Source organism: Anolis sagrei, chromosome 6, assembly GCF_037176765.1.
Source record: "Anolis sagrei isolate rAnoSag1 chromosome 6, rAnoSag1.mat, whole genome shotgun sequence".
NCBI classification, from domain to species: Eukaryota; Metazoa; Chordata; class Lepidosauria; order Squamata; family Dactyloidae; genus Anolis; species Anolis sagrei.
In genome coordinates this window covers 102,776,536-102,799,975 of record NC_090026.1, presented here as the reverse complement: position 1 = coordinate 102,799,975, position 23,440 = coordinate 102,776,536, and the positions used below count along the sequence as shown (strand labels likewise).

Below are 23,440 nucleotides of genomic sequence, written 5' to 3'. Positions count from 1 at the left end.
TATGTTGATCCTCTAGAATAGTTCTGAGATCAGTAGGTTAAGAGTAGATTCTGATACAGTTCAAAAAAGCTGCATTGAGAGATAGGACTTGTCTTTAGTGCTTTAGGGACTGATTTATGAATTTATTACTCTGCTTTGAATACTAAAGATATTTAGTTGGCACATTATACAGATGTCAGTACTTAATGTTCCTTTCAAACCTTTCTTCTTAACAAGTTTTTTAATAGTTTGCATCATTTCAGACTTTGATGTTAGTGGAAATGCAAACATTACCTTCCTTTGGTCAATATAATATTATTACAGTGTTTTCTATTGCGGCCTTTCTCATGTAGACCTTGAGAAGAGAATGATGAGCCTGGTAGTCTGCAGACAGCCATTTGTCTATGAGAAGAAAGAAGGCATTAACTAACAAAGATGTTACTTTAGATGTGTTATGTGCTGCTGAGAGAATGAAAATCGGACTTTGCGATAACAAAAGCTTACCTGTGTTGCTCACCTGTGTTGCTGTATGTCTTGGATTCAGAATGTTAACTTGCTATTTATTGTGCTTTAGTTGGAAATGAAAAAAAAACTTCCAAATACTTTTCTTAACCTTTGTAATAAAGACATTTCATGTTCCATATATTACTCCAGCATTCCCCAGCTGGGTTCCCTCATTGCCAGTGGTTCTCAATCTGTGGGTCCCCAGGTGTTTTGACCTACAACTCCCAGAAATCCCAGCCGGTTTACCAGCTGTTAGGATTTCTGGGAGTTCAAAGGCCAAAACATCTGGGGACCCATAGGTTGAGAACCACTGCTCTAGTTGTTTTAAAATATGGGCCTTGCATTCCAGTTTTCTAGAAAGCTGTAGGAGTTGAAGTCCAAAATATCTTCTAGAAACTCTATGGAGGAAGACTGGATTATTTGTTTCTGTGCTTTTATCCACCCCATTACTAATGATCCATATTATTTCTATGACAAAATCTTTCTCTTAAATCAATTAACATGAAAATCCTACAACTTTAGAAGCATTTGGATAGGTACCATTATTGGACAGCAGTTCAGATAAGCTTCCATAAGCAGTGGCTTATATTACTTTGGCAAGTATCTTTCTAGCAACATTTTCACCTGTCTGTTGTTTTTTGATTGGTGTGCAGAGAACTATTCTCTTTCCCATGTGCTCAATCCCAAACCATTTCCCTGTGTTGAGCTACTGCTTTTTCCTGGTGAGAAATGGATAGAGGCATATAAGACTATGATGATACAGCTGCTCTGGGCTTGTAGGGGAAGGAAAAAGATTCCCTCCCCTGCTGATTCCACCATTCCTTAAGAGTCTGAATCAGTTCCACAAATGAACCGCAGCAAACCATTGTATGGCTTGAAAAATGATGCAGGAGGAAAATATGGAATTGCACAGGTTCTTGATCCTGTAATGTGCAATTCTATATGCACCTGCTCAGAGACATAACACTGTTTGTAGTCACACTTTTTGTATTGATATGCAGGAGGAAACAAAACTGGATGAAAACCAAGAAAGAAACATACTTACTGCTGATCCTGAACTTGAACGGGCCAGAGCTGAGTGTGCTGCTGCCAAGGAAGAGCTTAGTAGTTACATAGAAAAGACAGAGAAACTAAAAGAGCAGTTAACAGTAAGAGCTAAATATCTTTCACTTTGCATGAAATAATGCTTGCCATAAATGAAGGCGAACCATTTAGCTGAAAAATGGTCTATACATGTGTAAAGACGTATCAATGCCACCAATAAAATGTAAAGACGTGGTGTTAATCCCACCAAATGGGACCACCAAAAATGTAAGGAAGTTCCTAGACTGCTATTAAATTAAACTGCCACCAATATGTTTAGAGACGCTGGTCTTAAAGTCTCTGTTTATCCCTATTTGCGTAGTGAGGTAACTTTGGTAGAGTGGAATGCACCGAACGTAAAATCAATGGAGGAAGCAGGTTTAAAATACAAAGAGAACAAGTTTATTATTAACAAAGCGTAATTGTTGCAATATTGAGATGTTGAACTTGGCACATGCTTGATGGTTACAATATGGCTTGGTTGAGATACATTCAGGCTTCTGATGTTACAATCTTATAAACTCCTTCTACAGTGAAGTGCTTTATTATTTCAGTGTTCCTTGTTGTGAATATTCACACTGTTTGTCCTATACCGGATCAAACCACTGATCTCCAGTCTTCCACTACTGGCGATCCTAAAAACCCCTCTGTTAGATTCTTTTTAACTCAAGCAATCTAACGAGGTTTCCCTTCAGCTCCCTTGCTGAAGAAATATTCACAAACACTAAAACTAACTGAATCTATACTGCTTCACACCACAGAGCCCTAACTGTCTCTGCTCCTCCTCTCAGGGTCTCATCCTCCTGACTGAAAATTAACTGACACTTTCAAACCTTTTTCTCTTTTAGCTCCGCCCACCTCCTCTGCTGCCTTGTCTCCATGGCAACCTATCCCTCACAGCTAGGCCATGGCAACCAATGTAATACATAAATACAGATTCAAACACATTATAAATAACACTTTATAATAAACATATCTCTACACATGTATTTATGAATAATTTTTCTAGTGCGTTTTGTAAGACTGTCCTTTGATAGAAATCTCATTTAACTAGGGGTTCTATTACTATGCTATCACAATTTAATCAATGTGGATCTGATATTTCAAAGTTTCAGTACATTTGCTATAAGGCATCTTTCATGACACTGAGAGCATGGCACTGAAAGGAAAATTGTCCTATCCTGAATGTCTTTGCTTTAAATTAGTCTGTCTTTACTAAGTGAAAGTCCATTTGACTTTTCTCCAGAAATTGACACTGTCAAACTATGAACACAAACTCACATAATTTGGAAGAACAGGGACTAATGTGGCACATTAAAGATTAACTAAAGTATGAGCTTTTGTGATCTAAGTTCATTTCATCACATGCATTGGGCTGTAGTTAACAAAAGCTTGTGCAGATAATAATACCATTTTTAAGATGCTTTGTTGTTTTCACTGCAACAGTCGAACATAGCTGCCCTGCCTCAATAGGTTAATGAATAGTGCTCTGAAGCACTTAGAAGTATTACTGTGTGATGTTGAGCATAAGCAAACATTCAAGATAGGAAGCAAATAAATAGGAGACACTGTATGTAGCATCCTCTATGTAAGGAACTAGTGAGGTGACTGTCATAGATTAATTACTCATGTTGGCCCTGCAGTTCAAATCTTTGGGCTCCTATGTTGCTCTTTTAACTCCAGGATCCCTCCGTGGGATCAGCCAAGAGTCAATCCTGTTTAGTACTTGAGTAGGGGGTCACCGGGGAAAATCAAGTACTATAGCCTTGTTTCAAAGGAAAAAACTGCAAAACCATCTCCGAGTATTCCCTGCCTGGGAATATTCAATGAAATTCATAGGACTCTCACATGTCAACACAGTTCTTGAAAGCACACACACACACACACACTTTGATCTGATAATTGTGCCTCAACTCTTCATAGGTAAGAGAATCAAGTCTACTTCATCTTCAAGAGGAGCTGGAGCAAACCAAAAACAAACTAGCTCAAGCCGAAGAGAAAATTGAAGATCAAATGAGAAAGCAAAAGAACTTTGAAAAATCCGAGGGAATACGTACCAGAACAAATGCATCATGTCAGACAGAGAAAATGCTCCATATTCACAGCTGTAACCAGACATCAGAGCCCCTTGTTAAAAATGAAGGAATCCAGATTGATTTACAGAATGGGTGCTCCTCAGAAGAAGTTGCAGAAATAATAAGAGAATTCAGTGAAAAGATTGACCAAATGCAAGAACTTCATGCTGCTGAAATAATGGACATGGAAACACGACATATCTCAGAATCAGAAACTCTTAAAAGAGAGCAGTATATTGTAGTACAAGAATTAACGGAAGAGTGCAACACTCTGAAGGATGTCATAGAAGCTCTGAGAAATAAAGAGGTATGTATTGTCTCAGTGCCTCATTTTTCACCAAGGTCTTGACATTATTGGGTTTCCTTTCCTTTCCTTTCTCATTCAGGCATTGCACACTTAGAATACTGTAGATTATGGGAGAAATTCCTAGACAATACTACAATTTTGTGACACTTACAGCTTTTAGAAACACTCCTGCTACTTTTGAAAAGAGCTCTCTTCACAGCAGTCTAGTAGTACTGAATTGTATATAATTGAATTTTTCAAATTATTTCCCCCTTTCCCCTAATTTAGGGTATCCCTGGTGTCACACAGTCTGCAACTTCTAATGCCAGAGATGGATGTTCTAGTGGTAAGAAAATACTGAATGTTATTTTCTAGAAGAAGACAGTTAATTAACTTTATTTTTACAAAATAATTATTAATAAAACTTTATTTCTAGACTGCCCTCTTTCCTTAGAAGGACTCGGGGCTGTTTACACATAAAAGGCAAACACCCAAAATAGGTACAGACTCATCCAAATAATACAAAATAATGGAGAGTAACAACAGAAAACTTACAACAAAGGAATTAAGTATTAAAATGAAATAATAACAAGAATATTTCTTATTTATTTATTTCAAATATTTGTACCCCGTCCTTCTCAACCCCCGAGGGGGGACTCAGGGCGGCTTACTAAGGCAGCAATTCAATGCCAGCAACATACGAAACACATTACAATACAACATTACACAGTGGGTAAAAACATTAGCTTAAAACCATTTTTAAAACATTATTATTCATATAGTCCATTAAGACATAAAAACTAAAACATAAATAAACATTACAATGTACACCCTAAAAACAAATTATGAGATATTATATTAAAAATGGCTGACAGCAGTGTTACATTTAAGATGTATCATAATAACTAATACATGTAGATTAGCCAGCAGTCCTAATCCTCTCCATATGCTAAAGTGCATAAATGCATTTTTAGAAGATTCTTAAAGGAGAGGAGGGTGGGGGTATTTTTATTTCTTCAGGGAAGGAGTCCCACAGATGGGGAGCAATCACAGAGAAAGCTCCCTCTCTTGTTCCCACCAATCGTGCTTGTGATGGGAGTTGGGACTGAGAGGAGGGTCTCCTCCGTAGACGGCAGTCCACATGATGGTCTATACAGGGAGATGCGATTTGACAAATAGCCTGGACCCGAATCATTTAGGGTTTTATAGGTAATGACCAGCACTTTGTATTTAGTGTGGGAGTGGACCGGCAACCAGTGGAGCTGTCACAGCATGGGAGTCGAACTCCTACGATACAGCACTTCAGTTAATAATAAAAGAAGAAAATTGCATGCCACCATAGCTTAAATAACTAGTCATTTTAAAACCATTTGTATTTATTTCCACAGAATTACAAGCCCTGGCTATTCATTTTATTGTAAATGTTACCCTAGAACATAAAATCATTAAACACTTTCCCCTAAAACAGTGCTTCAGATGTTTGTGTCTAGCCTTTCTGCAGTACCTCATTTGCTGGTCAGATCCTTTTCTTCTTTTTTAATTTTAAATTTAATGAATAAACAATACAGTCAGATGCTTTACTTCTAACAAATACATGTTAGTATCAGAATTTACTGGCGAGTCCTGCTCTGTTTGCATTTGCATACATAAATAAGTAGACTCCACCCATTTTAACACTGGTTTTTCTGCAGTTCGTTTTCTGATTTTTTTCTAAAACTTGGTGATACCATTAGATTCTAGTTCGGATTGGAGTCACGGAGCATATCCTGCACAAACCCAAGGATCAGATACTGTATCAGAAGAAGCAAGAGATGAAAGTGAAGCTTCAACAGATTTTCTTCCAAACAAAATAAAGGTAAATTATTTTCACTTGTTTAAATGTATTAAATTATATTATCAGCGTGTTTTAAAGTGTCTGTGCAATTAATTTTGTGTGTGATCGTCAATATTAATTTTTTTTCCTCTAAAAAAGTGTGCATGCATTTTGTAAGTTTTTAAACAAAAAAAAATCACACTTTATGAGATAGAATTAATAATAATAATAATAATAATAATAATAATAATAATAATAGTTATTTCTCAACTGCTTTCTCCTCCCAACGGGACTTAGGGTTACACACAAAAAAGGCAAACATTCAGTGCCTCAAATGAATACAAATACATCAAAATATAATACAGCATAATGCACAGTAACAACAGTAAACTTAAAACAAAGGAGTTAAGCATCAAAATGAAAAATACTAGAAACAATCTAATAAGATATATTGAACTAAAACATGAGTAAACATTACAACATATATCCTCAAATTATGTTGGTTGGACCCAGAACAGGAGATAAACTTCTATCCTGTTCATCACATATTGCCCCTACTATATTCACAGATCAACATAAATCCTCTTTGTTTCAATTTTAAGCAAACCAGTGTTTTTTGGAATAATGGGGAATTGTGGTTTGTTTAAAAATGAAAAAGTTGTGAATCCCCTCTTTGCAGGCCTGAAAGAAGAGGAGAAAGAGAAGGGTTCCCCCTGAGGCTCACAGTCTCTGTAACTTTTCATTGTGGATTTGTATGAGAGTGCTGCAACAGGATGTGCTTTGAAAAGTAAACAGCAGCAGGCATAATTTTATAATTGCTTTTGTTTTTTTATAGGGATTACTAAGAGCTATACATCATGAAGGTGTGCAGGTGCTGTCTCTAACAGAATTTCCTTATACTGAAAGTGATATATACTCTGATAAACAAGGGCCTAATTCATGGCTGGAAGAACGTAAAGCTTTCTTAAGCACTATTTCATCTTTAAAGGATTTAATTGCCAAAATGCAAATTCACAGGGAAAATGAGGTAAATATAATTTCAACTATTTGAACATCATAGCGTGTATCACTATTATTTTCTCATACATTCTTTGTGAAATATTACATACCCAGCGATGCCTGGGTTATTTGAAAAAGGCATTGTTTGTTTTGGGGTGAAAGGTAATATAATGTACTTAATTAGTAAGTGGTCCAGATCCATCATTGGTTGGGTTCACAGTGCTCTCTGGATGTAGGTGAACTACAACTCCCATAAATCATGGTGAATTCTTCCCAAACCTCTTATTCAGTTGCTTATCAATTACAGTTTGCTGTATGCCATAGAAAAGGGTAGGAAAGGGTTAAGTAAAAGGCAGTGGGCGGGGTCATGCAAATTCTACTCCAATGAAGAGAGAGAGAAAGGAACTCTGGGATGTCCATTCTGGAGGAAAAACAGAACATCTAGGATGAAATGGTCCCTGGGTTTGGGCTACATGTTCATGGTGCCTGCTGTAACTTGCAATGTCTTTGGAGGGAGGGCTTTTGGTGGCTCTTCAACACTGTGAGTTATAGCTCCTGTTGTTTGAGTGTTTTGTGTAAGGTTGGTTTGAAAATAAAGATACTCAAATTTCATATTTAAAGCAGAGCTACATTAAATGTCAATAGGATCTTCCTACTCTAACATAACTCCTATTATGCAGAACCCCTATGATGGTTTCATGGAACCTAGGGTTCTGTGGAACACAGATTAGGAACTGCTGCATTAGAGCAATCCTTAAAACAAATGGCTTTGATTCCTTATCAATCTCAAGAAGTCCAAATGAAACAAATTCTAAGAAAAAACATTTTGAGAATTTACTGAGCTCCTCAACGAGTAACAAAAGTGTATGAGCAAGAATGTTTGCACATGAGTGGTCGTTTTATTGTGGCATTTCAGTTTGTTGCAGGAGATATCTCAGACTGGCGAACAGAACTTATATATGCCATTCAGCAGGTCTTCCAGAAAGAAAAGGATGTTCTCTTAGCAGCGTTTCAAACGGAATTGGCTGAAGCAGGCATTAAGGATGTAATGACATTAATGGATCACATAGAAAAGAGGCTTCAAGAGCAGGTGAGATGCCTTAATGCCTTCTAGAAATGATGATTTACTCTTCATAAACATTTTAATGATTGAAATACTGAAGGATATATTCACATGATGGTTTTAAATCCTAGCTATGCTTCTCCATGTCATTCTCTGGTCTAAAATTGGATTGGAACAATTTTTGTGATTTTATATTGAAAAATGTTCCTCGAGGTACAACTTAATATTGATCCTTCTCCAGAAATATGAAAATCTTCCCATTGTAGCCACGGGAACAGGGATTTTTTTAATTAAAAAAACTTCAGTATGTTGGTGTGCATTCTAAAGAAGTTGTGTTATGTTACTTCAGTGAAGCTGTTATATAGCATTTAAAGTGGCAGGTCTTCAGTTGTTTTAAAAATATCCAACGGTCAATTACTTTAGAGCAGTGTTTCTCAAATTCTGTTCCCTCAGATGTTTTAGACTTCAGCTCTCACAATTCCTAACAGCTGGTAAGCTGGCTGGGATTTCTGGGAGCGGAAGTCCAAAACACCTGGAGGAGCAGAGTTTGAGAAGCACTACTTTAGAGCATCATATAAAAAGATAATACAGTTAAAGGCTATTTTTGAAGTTCTGATGATGCCCAATAATCAGTAAAGACTATATAGATAGTTTTATAAGTTGCATGAAATAAAAAGAACTAACTGAAACATCTCTTCTTAGTGAATACTGAAGAAACACTCTTGAGAATTGCTTTCTTATTTGGTATTTTATTTCTATGGCCTTTTAAAATGTTCAACAACAGGGAACATACCAGAGAACGGCCATGGATTGCATTCAGAATGCAGACAGAAGAAGTTTGTTAATGGAAATTGATGTACTGCATGCTCAGCTAAACAATAGGAAAACTGATCCAAAAGGGAAACTAGAAATTGAACCACAATGTCAAGGTAATATATGTATCTTTACTTTTCCACTAAGTCTATAGCTATATGCCTTTTTTGTTCCTTAAGGCTGGTACTGCCTTTTAAAGGGGCTGACTGGCCATCCTTCGGGGGGCGCTTTGATTGGGTATTCCTGCATGACAGGGGGTTAGACTGTATGGCCCTTGTGCTTCCTTCTAACTTCATAATTGTATGGTTCTAAAACTGTTACTTCGAATAGATTTTTTTCTAGCCTCTACCAATTAAACACAAACTAGGAGGGAACATCTCAGTGGGAGAGCACATTATACACAAAACTATTTGTCCATTTCCTGAAATTTGAGTTGAAAGATCTCAGGTAACAAGACTGGTAAAGATCTCTTCCTGAATTTACGAGAACACTGAGCTAGACCAGTTGTCCTAGTCAATTTAAAGTCATCCTTTAATTGTTACTGTGGTCTACAAGCATAAATAGAATACAGCCTCAATAATATCAAGACTATAAATTAAAATGCTATCTTGAGCATTCTAGTCATTTAGGGCTTCTGTCTCAAAGTAGAAGCTGTTCCCCAGCAGTGTAAAATGTCAGATCTACCCCTTGCATCTTAGTAAAAGAAATCTCAAGTACCAAGAATAAAAATGGTCTTCTAATTGTGCTACCAGTTACAGTCGATGATACTGTCTTAGATTATCAGAGTTCATCTTAGGCAACATAACTGTAATTTGCTTTTCTGGTACAAAAACCACCAGTACTGAAGTCTTGGATATGGCCTGAGTTTCTTTCATTGTTGTCTTGTTTATTGAAGATATCCTGGGCTTGCTTCTGCCTTTTGTTAAGCCTAATATGAAAAAAAATTGGTGTTTACTGTCCGTCCCCTCATGTTTCACTGTCTACTCTATAGACCTGTTGGGGCAGAACATGGAAATGCAAATGGAGCTCAGTAGTACAAAAGACAAAGCTGCTGAACTTCAGGAACAGGTGAATTCTGAGAGAATGATGGTTGCAGAACTGAAAAATGAACTTGGACAAACTAAACTAGAGCTGGAAACAACATTGAAAGCACAACACAAGCACTTAAGAGATCTGGAAGCCATCAGGTGAGGCTTCTGTTGCTCTTTGTTACAGACTACAGTTTCTTAGTAAAACTCACTTTTGGATGTGCTTTGATTTCAATTGACATTAAAAAGAAACTACATTGTTGGGAATAAAGAGCTGAGACATTCTATTATAACTTACATTATAAAGATTTCATGAACTCAATCAAATTTAACAATTAAATCATCCAAACTAAACAATTTGATGAAATAATTCAGCCATCTTACTGTTGCACCTGAAATGATAATAGAGAGAAGGGATTCCCCAAAGTACAAGGGCAAGAGGCCACTAAACAAAAAAACAAAAAAGACTGTATTGCTTTTTGTTGTATAGGGGCCTCTTGCCCTTGCACCTGAAAGGATGACATGATACTGGACACATATTTTTGTAACACTCAACAATTCCACCAGCATAATGTCAACACTAGGATTCTAGCCATTTCCACCTATGCTAGTTATTTTTCAAAGAAAATTGACAATGGGAATTTTACCTTGGCTTTTTTTCCAGAAATGAACTTAAAGGAAAAGCAGCAGAACTGGATCTGCTAAAAGATACAGTGGTGAGTGAGCAGAAGAAATCAAGAGAGCTTCAGTGGGCATTGGAAAAGGAGAAGACTAAAGTAGAACGCAGTGAAGAAAGAGAAAAAGAAGAACTTGAGGTAACCAAAATTACATCTTAAATATCCTAAGAATTAGTCATACATCTAGAGCCTTTCACTGTACACATTTATGTTATGTTCCCTCCCTTTAGAAAATGTTTACTATTTCCTCAAAAACTTGTCTGATACACAAACTTAAGACTAAAACAGCAATCCACTCTTCTCAGTGGCCAGATTCAAAATCTAATTTTGGGAAATGTCACCTGTAGGCAGGTACCGGCAGTTGTATTGTGCTATTATTTTCCATCTTGCTCATGCTACTGCTAATATCAGGGTATATATTAGGTCTAAAGTTATTGAGGAAACATTCATACTAAATTGTGCTCTAGATTACTGCTTCTTAAACTGTGGGTCCCAACCCCAACCCCTTAGCTCAATGCTGGGGTCAGTAAAAATTTGGCAACAGTGAAAGGTTCCTGAATGGGACCTATTTACACAAATATGTGAGCAACAATGTGAAATGCTTGCAGAGAACTTCAGCTACACTCAACGAAAAGGAAAAGGAGCCTGATTCTCAAGGCTTGCAAATGCTGATACATTACACTGATCAACACACATTTTGGTGCCTCGAATGTTAGTCCTGTTTCAGAGTATATTTAATCTACTGATAGTAAAAATGATGCTAATTTTGAAGTACAGAACCCAATGCTATATACAACTCATAGAAAACCATGATAACCATATGTAAGAAATTACAGCTGATGCAGTCTATCCAATGCAATTTTCAGAATCAGAACCCCAAAGAACCCCAGGAACAGGCCTAAAAACCAAGACACTAAGATTTTTTTTGGGGGGGGGGGGGGGCTGTGTTATCAGTAAATGTTTGGTTTTTGTGCCTATTTTATATACCTATATGCATAGGGACACATACAATTTCTTGGTCAGAAAGTGGTCATGAGTAGAAAAAGTTTAAGAAGTCTTGAATTAGAATTTTAGCAAGCTAAGCCGGTGGTCAAGATCTTCCCCAGTGTTTTTCAAATATGAGATGAGATAGCATATTTTTAAAAGTATTTTTAAAAGGTTGCTTTTTTGTTTTGTCTTGAAGGATTTGAAGTATTCTCTTGAAAATGAACAACAGAAAGTTATAGAATTGACTAATCTTTTGGAACTTGAGAGAGTGCTGTCAAATGATTTGCAACAGAAGATTGAGTCTCAGGAGTCCCTGAATTCTGCTCAGTTGTCACAAGAGCGCAGCTACAACTCTGAGCTTCAGGTCCTCCTTGAATCAGAGAGATTTAGAGTTCTTGAAGTAAGCGGTGCCTTGGAAAGGGAAAAAGAGCTGTGTGCCCAGCTTCAGATGGCTGATCAGAAAATGCAGGATGGAAGTTTTACGCCAACGGAAGAGTTACTTAGGGAACTACAGAAACAACTGGATGAAAAGCACGACCGTGTTGTTGCATTGGTTAGTGAAATGGAAAGTTATAAACTGGAGTCTGTGCAGTTGAAACAACAGATGGAAAAGGAAAGGCAGATTCAAAGGAAAACCCTACAGACTGAACAAGATGCTAATATCCTGGCACAGAAAAAAGTGCATGATTTGGAATCCAAATTAGAAGATCTTCAATGGCAGCTTGGAGAAAAGAGGCAACAACTTCATCAGCTGCAGCATGAAGGGAAAAAACTGCAAGAAAAGGTCCAAGAGTTACAACACAAAGACCAAATTGATGAAGCAGAAGCAAAAGTGGAAAATACAGCTTGTCACAATCTAAATGAGGTATGGGGCACTGAGAGGCTTATGTATTGCAGTATTATACCACAAGTATCCTTATTAATGGATAAACATTTTGTTTTTTAAAAGCCATTTTTATTCTCTATAGTTTGCTAATGCTAGTTATGCCCCACCATATTTATACCTGCCATGAAGACACTAGGACAGTGGTTCTCAACCTGTGGGCCGTGGCCCAACAGTGGGCCACAAGAATGAAAACCTGGTCCCCTCCTTCTTTATTTTATTTTATTTCCTCTCCTTTCCACAGAGCTAACCAGCCCTGCCCTTTTTGCTATTAATGTTGGAGAGTGGTCTCTGGTCAAAGTGGTCCCCAGTCAAGGTGGGCCCTGGTCAAGTGGGCCATTGTCAGAAAAAAGGTTGGGAACCACTGCACTAGGATGAGACACAATAAATCCAAAATAGAAAAAATAAAACCACCATGACAACCAAAAACATTAAAAGGATAACATTAGAAACCAGTAATGAGATCTACCTCCTAGCTTCCACATTTTACACCAGTTGAAACTTCATTTGTAGCCAATTTAAAACATTACCAATATTCTAAGCATAACGCGCGCACGCGCATGTGTATAAATGATATAAACTAACTTGTTTCTTTGTGTCCATCTGCTCGCTCCCCCCCCCCCCAATATATATACAGACTACATGGGCCACATCTAATGAACGAACAAGGAAATGGGTTTTCCAGCAGAAAGTTGGAGGAAGTGAAACAAAAGAATTGTTGTCTTCTGCTCTACTTGCCATGGGAAGTGGTGATGGCAAAGGAGATGCTATCAAGGAATGCCAGGACCTCCAAATGGCTAGGCAAAAGCTGATAAATGTTTCTTCCAAATTCAAACAGCTGGCTAATAAAGCCACTAGCAGGTTAGAATGATTTCTTACTGCTACTGTATGCTATTTGTACCCAAAATTTTCAGAACTGAATCATTTCATTTTCTTTTAAAGATGCTTTTAAAGCAGTTCAAGTAATTTTGAGTTAGCCTCATGCTATACTGTATTTGGAAGGCAGAGTTTTATGCTCATGTTGGGGCATAACAACAAAATATTGTTTTCTTAGTTGACATTAGAAGCACTGCCATCTGCAATGTGGTTATTGTGAATGAAAATTTTAACTAGCCAATAAGGGAAGCCAAATTTTACTGATCCGTGTTGATTTAAGAAGTGAATCTTCTGAGGTCTAAGAATGCCAGACTGACATTAACTTTCCTGGAGGATGTCCTGTAGATTGAATGTATGAAGCTATATCACAATGAGTTTAATTATTGATCTCATCCCTTCCTACTGTGACTGACAGGAGTATTTGGCCTCTAAGCCAACACAAAGGACATACTAAGGCTTCAAAATAAGCCGGTTTTCTAAACATTTCCTTGTAGATGAGGCAGGGATTGTGCATATTGTCAGACTCCTCCTGCAGGAAATGGGTAGAGAATTTAAATAACCTAGACAATCTGTCTATGATTTATTTAAGTGAAGCAGTAGGCAAAAATGGTCAATGCAGAGCCCCAACTGTAATTTTCAGCATTTCGTGTTTCAGGTTTGTTGGGGGTTCTTCAAAACTGGAAGTGATCAGTTGGGAAAATTGAGGAACACAGCAAAAAAAAAAATCCATGATATCCCTGATAGAATGGGATTTAAAGCGACCACATAAATTGGGAGAAACAGATGGGGCTCTCTGAGGTCCAGTGGTCAGTTGCCCTAACTCCTGAAAATTATCCACCCAAACTCTGAAGTACCTAGCAAATTCTGATTTGTCTGTTCCTCAGCACATTAGAGAAATAAATCATTGTTCAATCCCGTGTATTGGGAGAAGCTGGTCAGAGTATTAATTCCTGCCATGTTAAACTTAACAGTCCATGGAAGAAAGATTTGTGCATTGTTTGGCAGTTTAGGCATTCTCCACCATTCTGCGCTGTCTCTAACATGCCTGAATTCTGCACAGTGAATGTAGTAATATTTTTGTGCTACACAAATAATGAATGCTTTGGTTTATTCCAGATTACCATTTGAAAAATCAGATGATGAAGACATTGTTGGGATCCAAAATGACATTGAAGAAGTTATCTTACAGTTAGGAGTGCTAGCGGGTTTGCCAAATCTGGAATCAGAGGTCGGTAAGAGGGAAATTGATGCTTTGACACATTTCCGATACACTTTTTACATTTTTTTTGTACTTAAGATTATTTTTAGTTTATGGAACTTGGAATTGTTTGATCTTATGATGGCGAGGAGGAGCAGTGCACTATAACTGGGTTTCACCCTTGCTCTCTAACTGGAATGGCAGCAAAGTGGGCAGCAATCTCCCAAAATGGACAAGAGCATGAGGCACAAGGCACAGAGGCTGCTCCCTTGAAGCCCTAAAGTTCTGTACAATCATGCTAGTGCTCTTTCTGGCGCTAGCTCTTAACTCAAAATACTGCTCATATGTCAAAGCGAACCCAGGTTGCGTGATGGCTCCTAACATAAAACACTCTTAACTTGGGATGCTCTTAAGTTGTGGTTCTACTGTATTATTAAATGAAAGAAATGCAAACCTCTAAACACACAAGCTGAACACCTAAACCCTTGGGTTCGGTTTCTCCACACACCAGAACCCAAGTTCTACTTTTGTCCACTGATTAAAGTAAACTGACAGGTGGCAGTTAGCTCCGCCCTTTTGGCTTCTCTAACTTGGATACATTCTAACAGCCGGTTCCATCGCTATGGCAACACCTCGGCTCAGGCGACACATCTGCTGACCTGCACCTATCATATCCCAACATCAATAAACACATTTAAAACACACATTATAATCAGCTATTTTGTTACATCCTGCCAAAAAGAGAGAGGTTTTTAGATGTTTTTTACATTCAGACAGCTGATCTAGCTGTCGGAGCTCTTTGGGCAGGTCATTCCACAGTCTTGGGGCAGCCGATGAAAAGGTTCTCTGGCCAACAATAGCTAGTCTGGTTCTCGCTTGTTGGAGTAGCCACCCCCCAGAAGATTTAAGTGTGTGGAGTGGATGGTATGGGAGAAGGCAATCCTATTGGTAATCTGGACCCAAACCATGTGAGACTGTAAAGGTCAAAAACAATACCTTGTACTTTGCCCGGAAATGAATTGGCAACCAGTGGCTTTAGGATAGGTGTAATTTAAGACCAGGGAATGGACCATTCGATTTACAAAATATGATTACATAAGCTGTAGCAAATGAAATAAAATCCAAATAGTAATACTGATAATAATTCTAAAATGCTAAAAAAATTGAACGTCTAAGAAAGACATATCATTGCTTGTCTTTCCTATTTTTCTTCTTGTTATTTATCCTTACTAACATCCTTACCTTTTAAGTTTGTCACAGAATAGCAAACATGACTGATTGGTTAGGCAAGATAGGAAAGACTGTTGGAGAAAGGGGAGGTGTCTTAACAGTTCAACTGAAAAAGAATCTTGGGTCCTGCCATTCTGGTTGGAGCAGAGGGTGGAACCCAATGGTAGTGGATTGCTCTTTCTGCCATCCTAGAATGAACCTTCACAGTAAGTCCAATTTCTCTTTCTTCAAGTCTGTACCTAGTAGTTTCATGTACAAAGCCCCCTCAGACATCAAAAAGAGGTAATATTTGTAGTTAGATATAAGATTTGCATTCCTTTGATTTAGTAATATAATAGAACCTTGACTTAAGAGTATCCAAACGTAAGAGCATTTGAGTTAAGAACCATCATTTAGCCTGGGTTCGCTTTGACATACGAACAGCATTTTGAGTTAAGGGCGAGCTTCAGAAAGAGCACTAGTGTGAGAGTGCAAGGCTTTAGGGCTTCAAGGGAGCAGCCTCGTGCCTCGTGCTCTTGTCTATTTTGGGAAATTGCTGCCTGCTTTGCTCTTGTCCGCTTTGAGGAACTTTAGGTTAGTTGATTTGTGTGCTTTTTATTCCTGGTATGTTTGGCTTCATGAAGAGAGAGAGGGAGCAGTTTGAGTTAAGAGCCCGGTCAAGGAATGAATTAAATTCTTAACTCAAGGTATCACTGTACTTCATTTAAAATATTTTTGTTCCACCTTTCTAGGTTTCAGATGTACCTCAACAAAGCTCACAAAATATATAATTATAGTAGAAAAGCAGAAATAATACAGATATTTTGTTCTGTATTGTTAAACTTAACTTATTTCATGAAAGGGTTTACCAAATATGGTTAAGAATAGTTGGGAAAGCCCTTTTCCTTATCTGAAGCTTCCATTGTTGTTGCTTTTTTTCAAAGCAGTTATTAAAACAGCATAAAAATTCTGTTGTCAACCTCAGTCTTTTGCAAGAAGAGTTTTCTGAAAACAAGCAATGGGCTTTTTCTACACCATCTGTTTGTAGTTTGAATTTCTTGTTTATTTTTAAGATTATGATATGTTGTTATAATATATTGCTGACTTAGTAGGATACCTTGTTGGATTTTTAATGCAGGGTGCAGAGCCATATTCATTTTTTTTTCATTTCTAGGTGAATTCAGACCTGTCGTCTTCTGTCTCATTGACTGAAAGATTACTGAAGCAAAATGCTGAATTGACTGGATTTGTTGGCAGGCTGAGTGAGGAAAAGAACAATTTGAGGAATGCAGTCATGAAACTTGAAGAGGAACTTAGGCGATACAAACAGACGGGACCCTGTGCAGACTCGGTATGTTTCTTCTTAGTTTTAATATAAAATTTTCTTCAATCCATATTAACAACTTTTCTTCATGTCATTTGCGACTTGAGAAACTGCAAGTTGCTTCTGGTGTGAGAGAATTGGCCATCTGCAAGGATGTTGCCCAGGGGACGCCTGGATGTTTTGATGTTTTACCATCCTTGGGGGGAGGCTTCTCTCATGTCCCCGCATGGGGAGCTGGAGATGACAGAGGGAGCTCATCCACACTCTCCCCAGATTTAAACCTCTGACCTGTCGGTCTTCAGTCCTGCTGGCACAAGGGTTTAACCCATTGCGCCACCAGGGCTCCTATATTAAGAACTAATATATCATTATACCAGGCTTTTTATAGGTTGTAGGTAGGCTACAAGTGTAACTAAGGGCATCTTTGAATATAATGTGCATAGTTTTAAAAGGTCAGGTAACAACAGACTATATTTTTTTCAACATTTAACCTGATTCTCGTGTATTTTGTTATGAGGACAACCCCGCCCCCAGGCCCCCCCGCCCCCCCCCCCCCGCCCTGGAAGTGGTATTTGCATTGAGAAGAAACTTTGTGTTGGCACAAATCAGAGATTTCCTCCCAATGCAAATATAAGGACATTCTTATGGGCCACAGCAGAAGAGGATTGGGTTAACTCAGGGATGCAAAAGAGACAATTCATTATCACTGGGAACTTTTCTCTCCTTCCTTCTTGCCAGCCCATCAGGGCATGAGACCAAAGTTCTTTGCAAGTGTGTACATTAAAGTCACTCAAACTGAGATACTAAAAGGATAGAAACTGAAAAGAAAAGAAAATGCAGCCATTAGGTGGATGTGGTGTGAATTACAAGCACTTCTGGCTTGGTTGAATGGGCCTCGAGGCCATGACACACATTCTGTAAACATTTCTGTGTCCTCTTTCAAATGGCATAAATAATAATCCCATTTGTTCATTGAAGGTTATTGTCTGTCCTGGGTAGCACAGCTAAACAATATGAATATAATCACTCCTGAACTAACCTGGTCTACTTTCTGCCTTTCTCCACAATTTCACAAGACTTTTAGACTGTCACCGCACGATGAAGGAAACATTGATACTCTCATTGCTTCTGAAAGAGAGATCTGGAATAAAGAGAAATTGAGTCTCCAGCATTCCCTGAGGCAGGCTGAGGCAGAGCTGGCCAAACTAAGGGCAGAGTTACGGAATGAAGCTTTTCTCAGAGAGCTGGGGTCCGATTCAGAAAATGCTGCTTTAAAGGTAAGAGGCAATTTCGTTGGCTATGCTTGTGCCACAAGAAATTCAATGTGCAGATTTGACAAATATGAATTTAATATGATGTGTAAGAATGATTGGAAGAATGGAAAGATGTTTAATTTTCTCTTCTTTTTTAAATTTTCTCTTCATTATTTAATTTTCTCTTCTTTCTAGAGAATTTATGGCAGATATTTGAGAGCAGAGAGCTTTCGGAAAGCTCTCATATATCAGAAGAAGTACTTGCTGCTCCTCCTGGGTGGCTTTCAGGAGTGCGAAGAAGCCACCTTATCTCTCATTGCAAGAATGGGAGGTCAGCCTTCCTACACCGACCTGGAGGTTATTACACACCGTTCAAAGGGCTTTACGCGATTCCGCTCAGCAGTTAGAGTGCTAATCGCAATTTCAAGGTAGGATGCAAAACATTTGTTGTATGTTGTGTTTCCAAAGCCAGTAGCTGCATAGATTATGGCAGCTACTGGCCATTTACACTGGGATTACCAGATTTTTAGTGTTAGCAGGTGTTTATTCCAACAAAACAACTCCATCATATAAAAGTCATGTCAAAAACTGTATTAATAATAATGAATGAGGGGAAATGTCACCTCCTATGTACATTCTGTTGATTTAATTGATCTGCTCTTGTTCGTACTATAATCTGATCTAAGACCGAAAATGAAACAACTTTTTTTTAATTTTGTTCTTTTAACATGCAGAATGAAGTTCCTAGTTCGCCGATGGCACCGGGTTACAGGTTATAGTTTAATAGGCATCAACAGAGATGGTTTTGGACAGAATTCAGGTAAATTTATATTAATGGTGGTTCCTGCCCCTATTAAATATGACATCAATTTCAAATTCTCTCTTTTAGATTGGAATAAACAGTGTAAAGTTAGAAAGTCTTTGAAATAAAGTTCTCCTGAAATAACCCTTACCCCAAATATGGACAATTGAATAATTGCTCATTGGTGGCAGAGGATAGATGAACTGCAGAATTTTGAGTGTCATTCTTGCGTATTTAGATCCCATTATAGAATTTAGTGTGTTTACCCAAGTTGAAAGAAACCTAATTTTCATTGAGATTTGTCTATATAGCGTTTGTTTGCATCCTTTATTCACTAACTACTAGAGAAGGACAGACCATAGAGCTGCACTATCTTTTTGCCAAGTATTCTAAAGAAAGTACAGGCGGTCCCCAAGTTACGAACAGGCTAGGTTCTGTAGGTCTGTTCTTAAGTTGAATTTGTATGTAAGTTGAAACAGGTACATTTTTAAGTGTAACTCCAGCCTGTATGTATATGTGTTTAGATAGATAGATAGATAGATAGATAGAGATATAGAGAGCGTGAGAGAGCGTGAGAGAGAGCACTTTTTACAGCATAGGGAAGGGTTGACACTCTGTGGTGTTTGTTTTGTTGTCTGTGCCCCTGTCCAAAAGATTTCAGCTCACTTTCTGTCCCTATAATAATTGAATTTTGAAAAAATTGGCTTGTTGTGGAAACAAGGATTGGGAAGAAAGCTTCAGTAGAGACCCCTTTTCCCTAATAATAACTCTTTCAGGATTGAATTTCCCTTCCTAGGGGTAGATTTCTCTCACTTCCTGTTGTCTCACCCCTGCTTTTAACTATGAGTCGGAGGTAGGTTGGATGCTTGTAACTCAGGGACTAGCATATACTAGACTTTCATATGTAACGTTGGTAATTTGTTGTCGAAGGCTTTCATTGCCAGAATCGCTGGGTTGCTGTGAGTTTTCCAAGCTATTTGCCATGTTCCAGAAGCATTCTTAGGAGAGAATGCTTCTGGAACATGGCCATACAGCCCGGAAAACTCACAGCAACCCAGCCCAGCGTTTGTAATTGTTAAAGGCAACTATAAAATCCAAGCACTGTCTAATTTATTATATCAATATTTCCTAAGCTTTTTCATTACTTTAAAAGGGCCCAGCTCTCTGTTTCTGAGTGGTATATAAAGCTGGATTCTTTCATGGGATATTTACAGCTTTCATAGATGTAGCATAAGCTTAATACTTGAACACAATGTAGTTTATAAATCAGTGATGTACTGTGCAAATTGAGTGTCCATAATTTACAGAGTACAGCAACTAGCACACAATAATAGTCTATAAAGTAAAGGTAAAGGTTTACCCTGATATTAAGTCTAGTTGTGTCCAACTCTGGGGGTGGTGCTCATCTCCATTTCTAAGCCAAAGAGCCGGCGTTTTCCGTAGACGCCTCCAAGGTCATGTGGCCAGCATGACTGCATGGAGCGTCATTACCTTCCCGCAAAAGTGGTACCTATTGATCTACTCACATTTGCATGTTTTCAAATTGCTAGGTTGGCAGAAGCTGGGCCTAACAGTGGGAGCTCACCCTGCTCCCCATATTCAAGCTGCCAACATTTTGGTCAGCACCTCAGTGGTTTAGCCCACTGGGTCACCAGAGGGCTAAACCAGAGGGCAACTATTATTGCAATAAATTGTGTCGTTATACAGAATTTGGGCTGATCTTGTTTTTATGTATATAGGTAATGAACTACGGCCAGATTCAGTCTCTAGTGGTCTAGAGCTCTATGGAGAACACAGACATTCTTCTTATAGGTCCAGATCAGAGCTGGAATCTCTCAGATCGCCTCTGTGTTATCAACCCAGGTAAAATTTCAGTTTTGTTTCATCTGTGTTCCAAAATTCTCACCTGTTAATACAAAGTAGCAAAATGACAGATGTATTTTAAAGTTACACACGTATAGGAAGAATGTTTCAGACCGCAAACAAATGCCAATTTGAGAAGGAATTGAATTGTGATAAAATAATTGTGCTAGAACATTAGGCGAGATTAACAGGATGTTGTTAGGTGAATTATGATATGGTCACAGTAAATCACCCTTTCTCAGCCCCAGAAAAAGACAATGGCAAAACCTTTCAGAGCAAATCTTGCCAGGAAAACTGACAATTTGAAATTACTTAAAGGTACACAATAAACCATTTAAGCCAGAGATGAGCAGGTGATGAGGGTGAGCAGCAAGAAGAAAGTTACTTTATCTAATAAATGTGTAATTTTCTGTTTCCTGTAAATATTTTACATCTTTATATCAACATTCCCTATTGTTTTCCTCTTTAATCTTAAGGTTCCAAGGGATCCATTCTGATTTAAGCCCAGTTTCCCTTGCATGTTCTCAGCTGCAGAATTATGATCCTGACAGGGCTTTAACAGATTATATTAATCGTCTGGAGGCCCTACAGAGGCGACTTGGCAGTGTACAGTCAGGTAAATATTGTTTTATTTAAATGATTCTTTGATTATCCAGGTTTCCTATAGTTACGCCTTCCTCACTTGGTTGCCAGTTGGCTAGGTTATCTCTAAGAGTTTCTGGCATTGCCATACAAGTTAATTGCAGACGTCCTTTTCAAAGCCATTCCTTTCTAGTTTATTTTATTTATTTATTGTGTCAGAAGCAAATTGAGAATACAGTTATAATGTATAGAAAAACCACTAAGTTAAAAACTTGGCATTATACTAAATTTTCTTTGACCGGAAGCTGGCCACTTGGGAGTGCCTCTGGTGTCGCTACAAGGTCCTCCATTGTGCATGTGGCATGGCTTAGACTGCATTGTAGTCAGTGGTCTGTAGTTTGCTCTTCTCCACACTCACATGTTGTGGACCCCACTTTGTAGCCCTATTTCTCAAGGTTGGCTTTGCATCTCATGGTGCCAGAGCTCAATCTGTTCAGTGCCTTCCAAGTCACCCAATCTTCTGTGTGACCACGAGGCAGTTTCTAATCTGGTATCAGGCACTGATTGAGGTTCCAGGTTTTAACCTGCTACTTTTGGACTCTCACTTGCTGAGGTGTTTCACCAAGTATCTTTGTAGATCTTAGGAAGCTATTTCTTGATTTAAGGTATTGGCTTAAACCAGAAGCGACTTGCAGGTTCCTTTCTAATAAGAATGTGTCTTTCTGCTCCACAGCACCCGCTTCCTACACTCAGCTGCATATCAGAAGATAATCGTTACAAACATTTTTGACACTGGTACTGACATCAAAGGAAATGCCTTCTGCAAATCTGTGCTGCTGTGCTTTTGTATAACGTGTACATTGTGGGACCAACATGAACAGAGCTCAATGATTGTATGCAGTTCACCATGCTGGCGCTTCCAGAAAGACTGGAACCTATGTATATAGGCACTTTTTGTTGTCCTTTGAAATGAATCATTGAATTTTCATGTATATTCGTGGAATGCTAATTTAAAGAATTAAATTATTGAAGTGTGTATTTATCAGAAGGGTGAGAGGATGAAACGTTTATGTTCTGAGCGTGCTGAATGTGTAGCTCCCAATGCACAAAATTTTCTGACAAGGCTAAGTGAAGGACTTTTCATGATTTTATTCTATTTGCTACTGGCGTTGCAGAGAGAAATATCACTTGTAGAGACTATTTTTGTAAAGGTAGAAGTTTTGGATTTTATGGGTATTTTGTCAAAAGTACTGAAATAAAGACGATTTCATCCTTTTAATATTTGTGTCTGGAAATACTTCAAAATAGGGTTTTGTGTATTTTGAATAAAAAACATAAATCATGAATATTTTTACCCAGCAGTTTGCATTATGGCAATTGTATAAGTTTGTCGTAACATATTAATATTGTGACTTTTCAAAGACTTGTGGATTTATTCTAACTCCACTGTAGCATCAGATCTTAGATTAGTAAACTTGAGCCCATGAAGAGAAATTAGATTAGCCTCAAATCTCCAAACTTTCCGTTCAAGCCTCAAAACAATGGATATTTACATGGGCCTTTGACCTGGAGAAATGTACTTTGGTCATGTGATAATGTTGACCATTGTTATTCGGCACTTTAGTTCATGTTTGAAGAAACCCAATGACCGACAGGTTTATTTATTTCGTATCAAAAGCATTGTATAAATTAGTATAAAACTGATAAAAATAGGAGCACAGGTGGCTAAATATCTTTTGTCCAAAAACTGGCAACAGCAATGCCATTGTCTGTAGCCTCAAACAATTCTTCCCCTGTACATGAGGCAGGGCATAGTGGTGGACAAGCATACAGATGCGGAGTTGTCTGTTCCGCTTCACAGTCACACAAGGTGTGGGATTCTTTTAGGTAGTGCCATTTTGCCAAGTTGTCGTTTGATCTGCCCACTCCACTTCTGAGTCTGTTCGGGGACTTCCAAGTTGCCCATTCTTGGTTTGCCCCTGAAGGAAGACCCTCGTGGGGGGAGGGCATCCAGTTGGGATTTCCTGGTTTAGCTGCCCAGAGGGACACCCTTGCTGTTGCTGGGGGATGCAAAGAGGAGTGGTAGTTCTCATAAAGCTTTTCCTTGATTTGAGTCTACTGGGAGGAGGCTGGTAGCCATGCA

The 23,440-nt window shown here is 38.3% G+C and overlaps 1 protein-coding gene across 6 annotated transcripts in view; it reads left to right on the top strand.

The window, feature by feature from the left end:
- AKAP9 (A-kinase anchoring protein 9) overlaps positions 1 to 22,576 on the top strand; it is a 111,442-nt gene extending 88,866 nt beyond the window's left edge. For all 6 annotated transcript variants that reach the window (XM_060782278.2, XM_060782277.2, XM_060782279.2 and 3 more), the window contains 19 exons: positions 1,485 to 1,631; positions 3,490 to 3,948; positions 4,216 to 4,273; positions 5,661 to 5,782; positions 6,576 to 6,767; positions 7,656 to 7,829; positions 8,587 to 8,731; positions 9,607 to 9,802; positions 10,308 to 10,458; positions 11,504 to 12,172; positions 12,828 to 13,051; positions 14,183 to 14,294; positions 16,648 to 16,824; positions 17,874 to 18,074; positions 18,246 to 18,478; positions 18,785 to 18,870; positions 20,592 to 20,715; positions 21,192 to 21,331; positions 22,031 to 22,576. In XM_060782278.2, the coding sequence (XP_060638261.2) occupies positions 1,485 to 1,631; positions 3,490 to 3,948; positions 4,216 to 4,273; positions 5,661 to 5,782; positions 6,576 to 6,767; positions 7,656 to 7,829; positions 8,587 to 8,731; positions 9,607 to 9,802; positions 10,308 to 10,458; positions 11,504 to 12,172; positions 12,828 to 13,051; positions 14,183 to 14,294; positions 16,648 to 16,824; positions 17,874 to 18,074; positions 18,246 to 18,478; positions 18,785 to 18,870; positions 20,592 to 20,715; positions 21,192 to 21,331; positions 22,031 to 22,068 (3,648 nt within the window). In that variant the 3' untranslated portion in view covers positions 22,069 to 22,576. The remainder of the gene's footprint in view (positions 1 to 1,484; positions 1,632 to 3,489; positions 3,949 to 4,215; positions 4,274 to 5,660; positions 5,783 to 6,575; positions 6,768 to 7,655; positions 7,830 to 8,586; positions 8,732 to 9,606; positions 9,803 to 10,307; positions 10,459 to 11,503; positions 12,173 to 12,827; positions 13,052 to 14,182; positions 14,295 to 16,647; positions 16,825 to 17,873; positions 18,075 to 18,245; positions 18,479 to 18,784; positions 18,871 to 20,591; positions 20,716 to 21,191; positions 21,332 to 22,030) is intronic.
- The last annotated feature ends 864 nt before the right edge of the window (positions 22,577 to 23,440 follow it).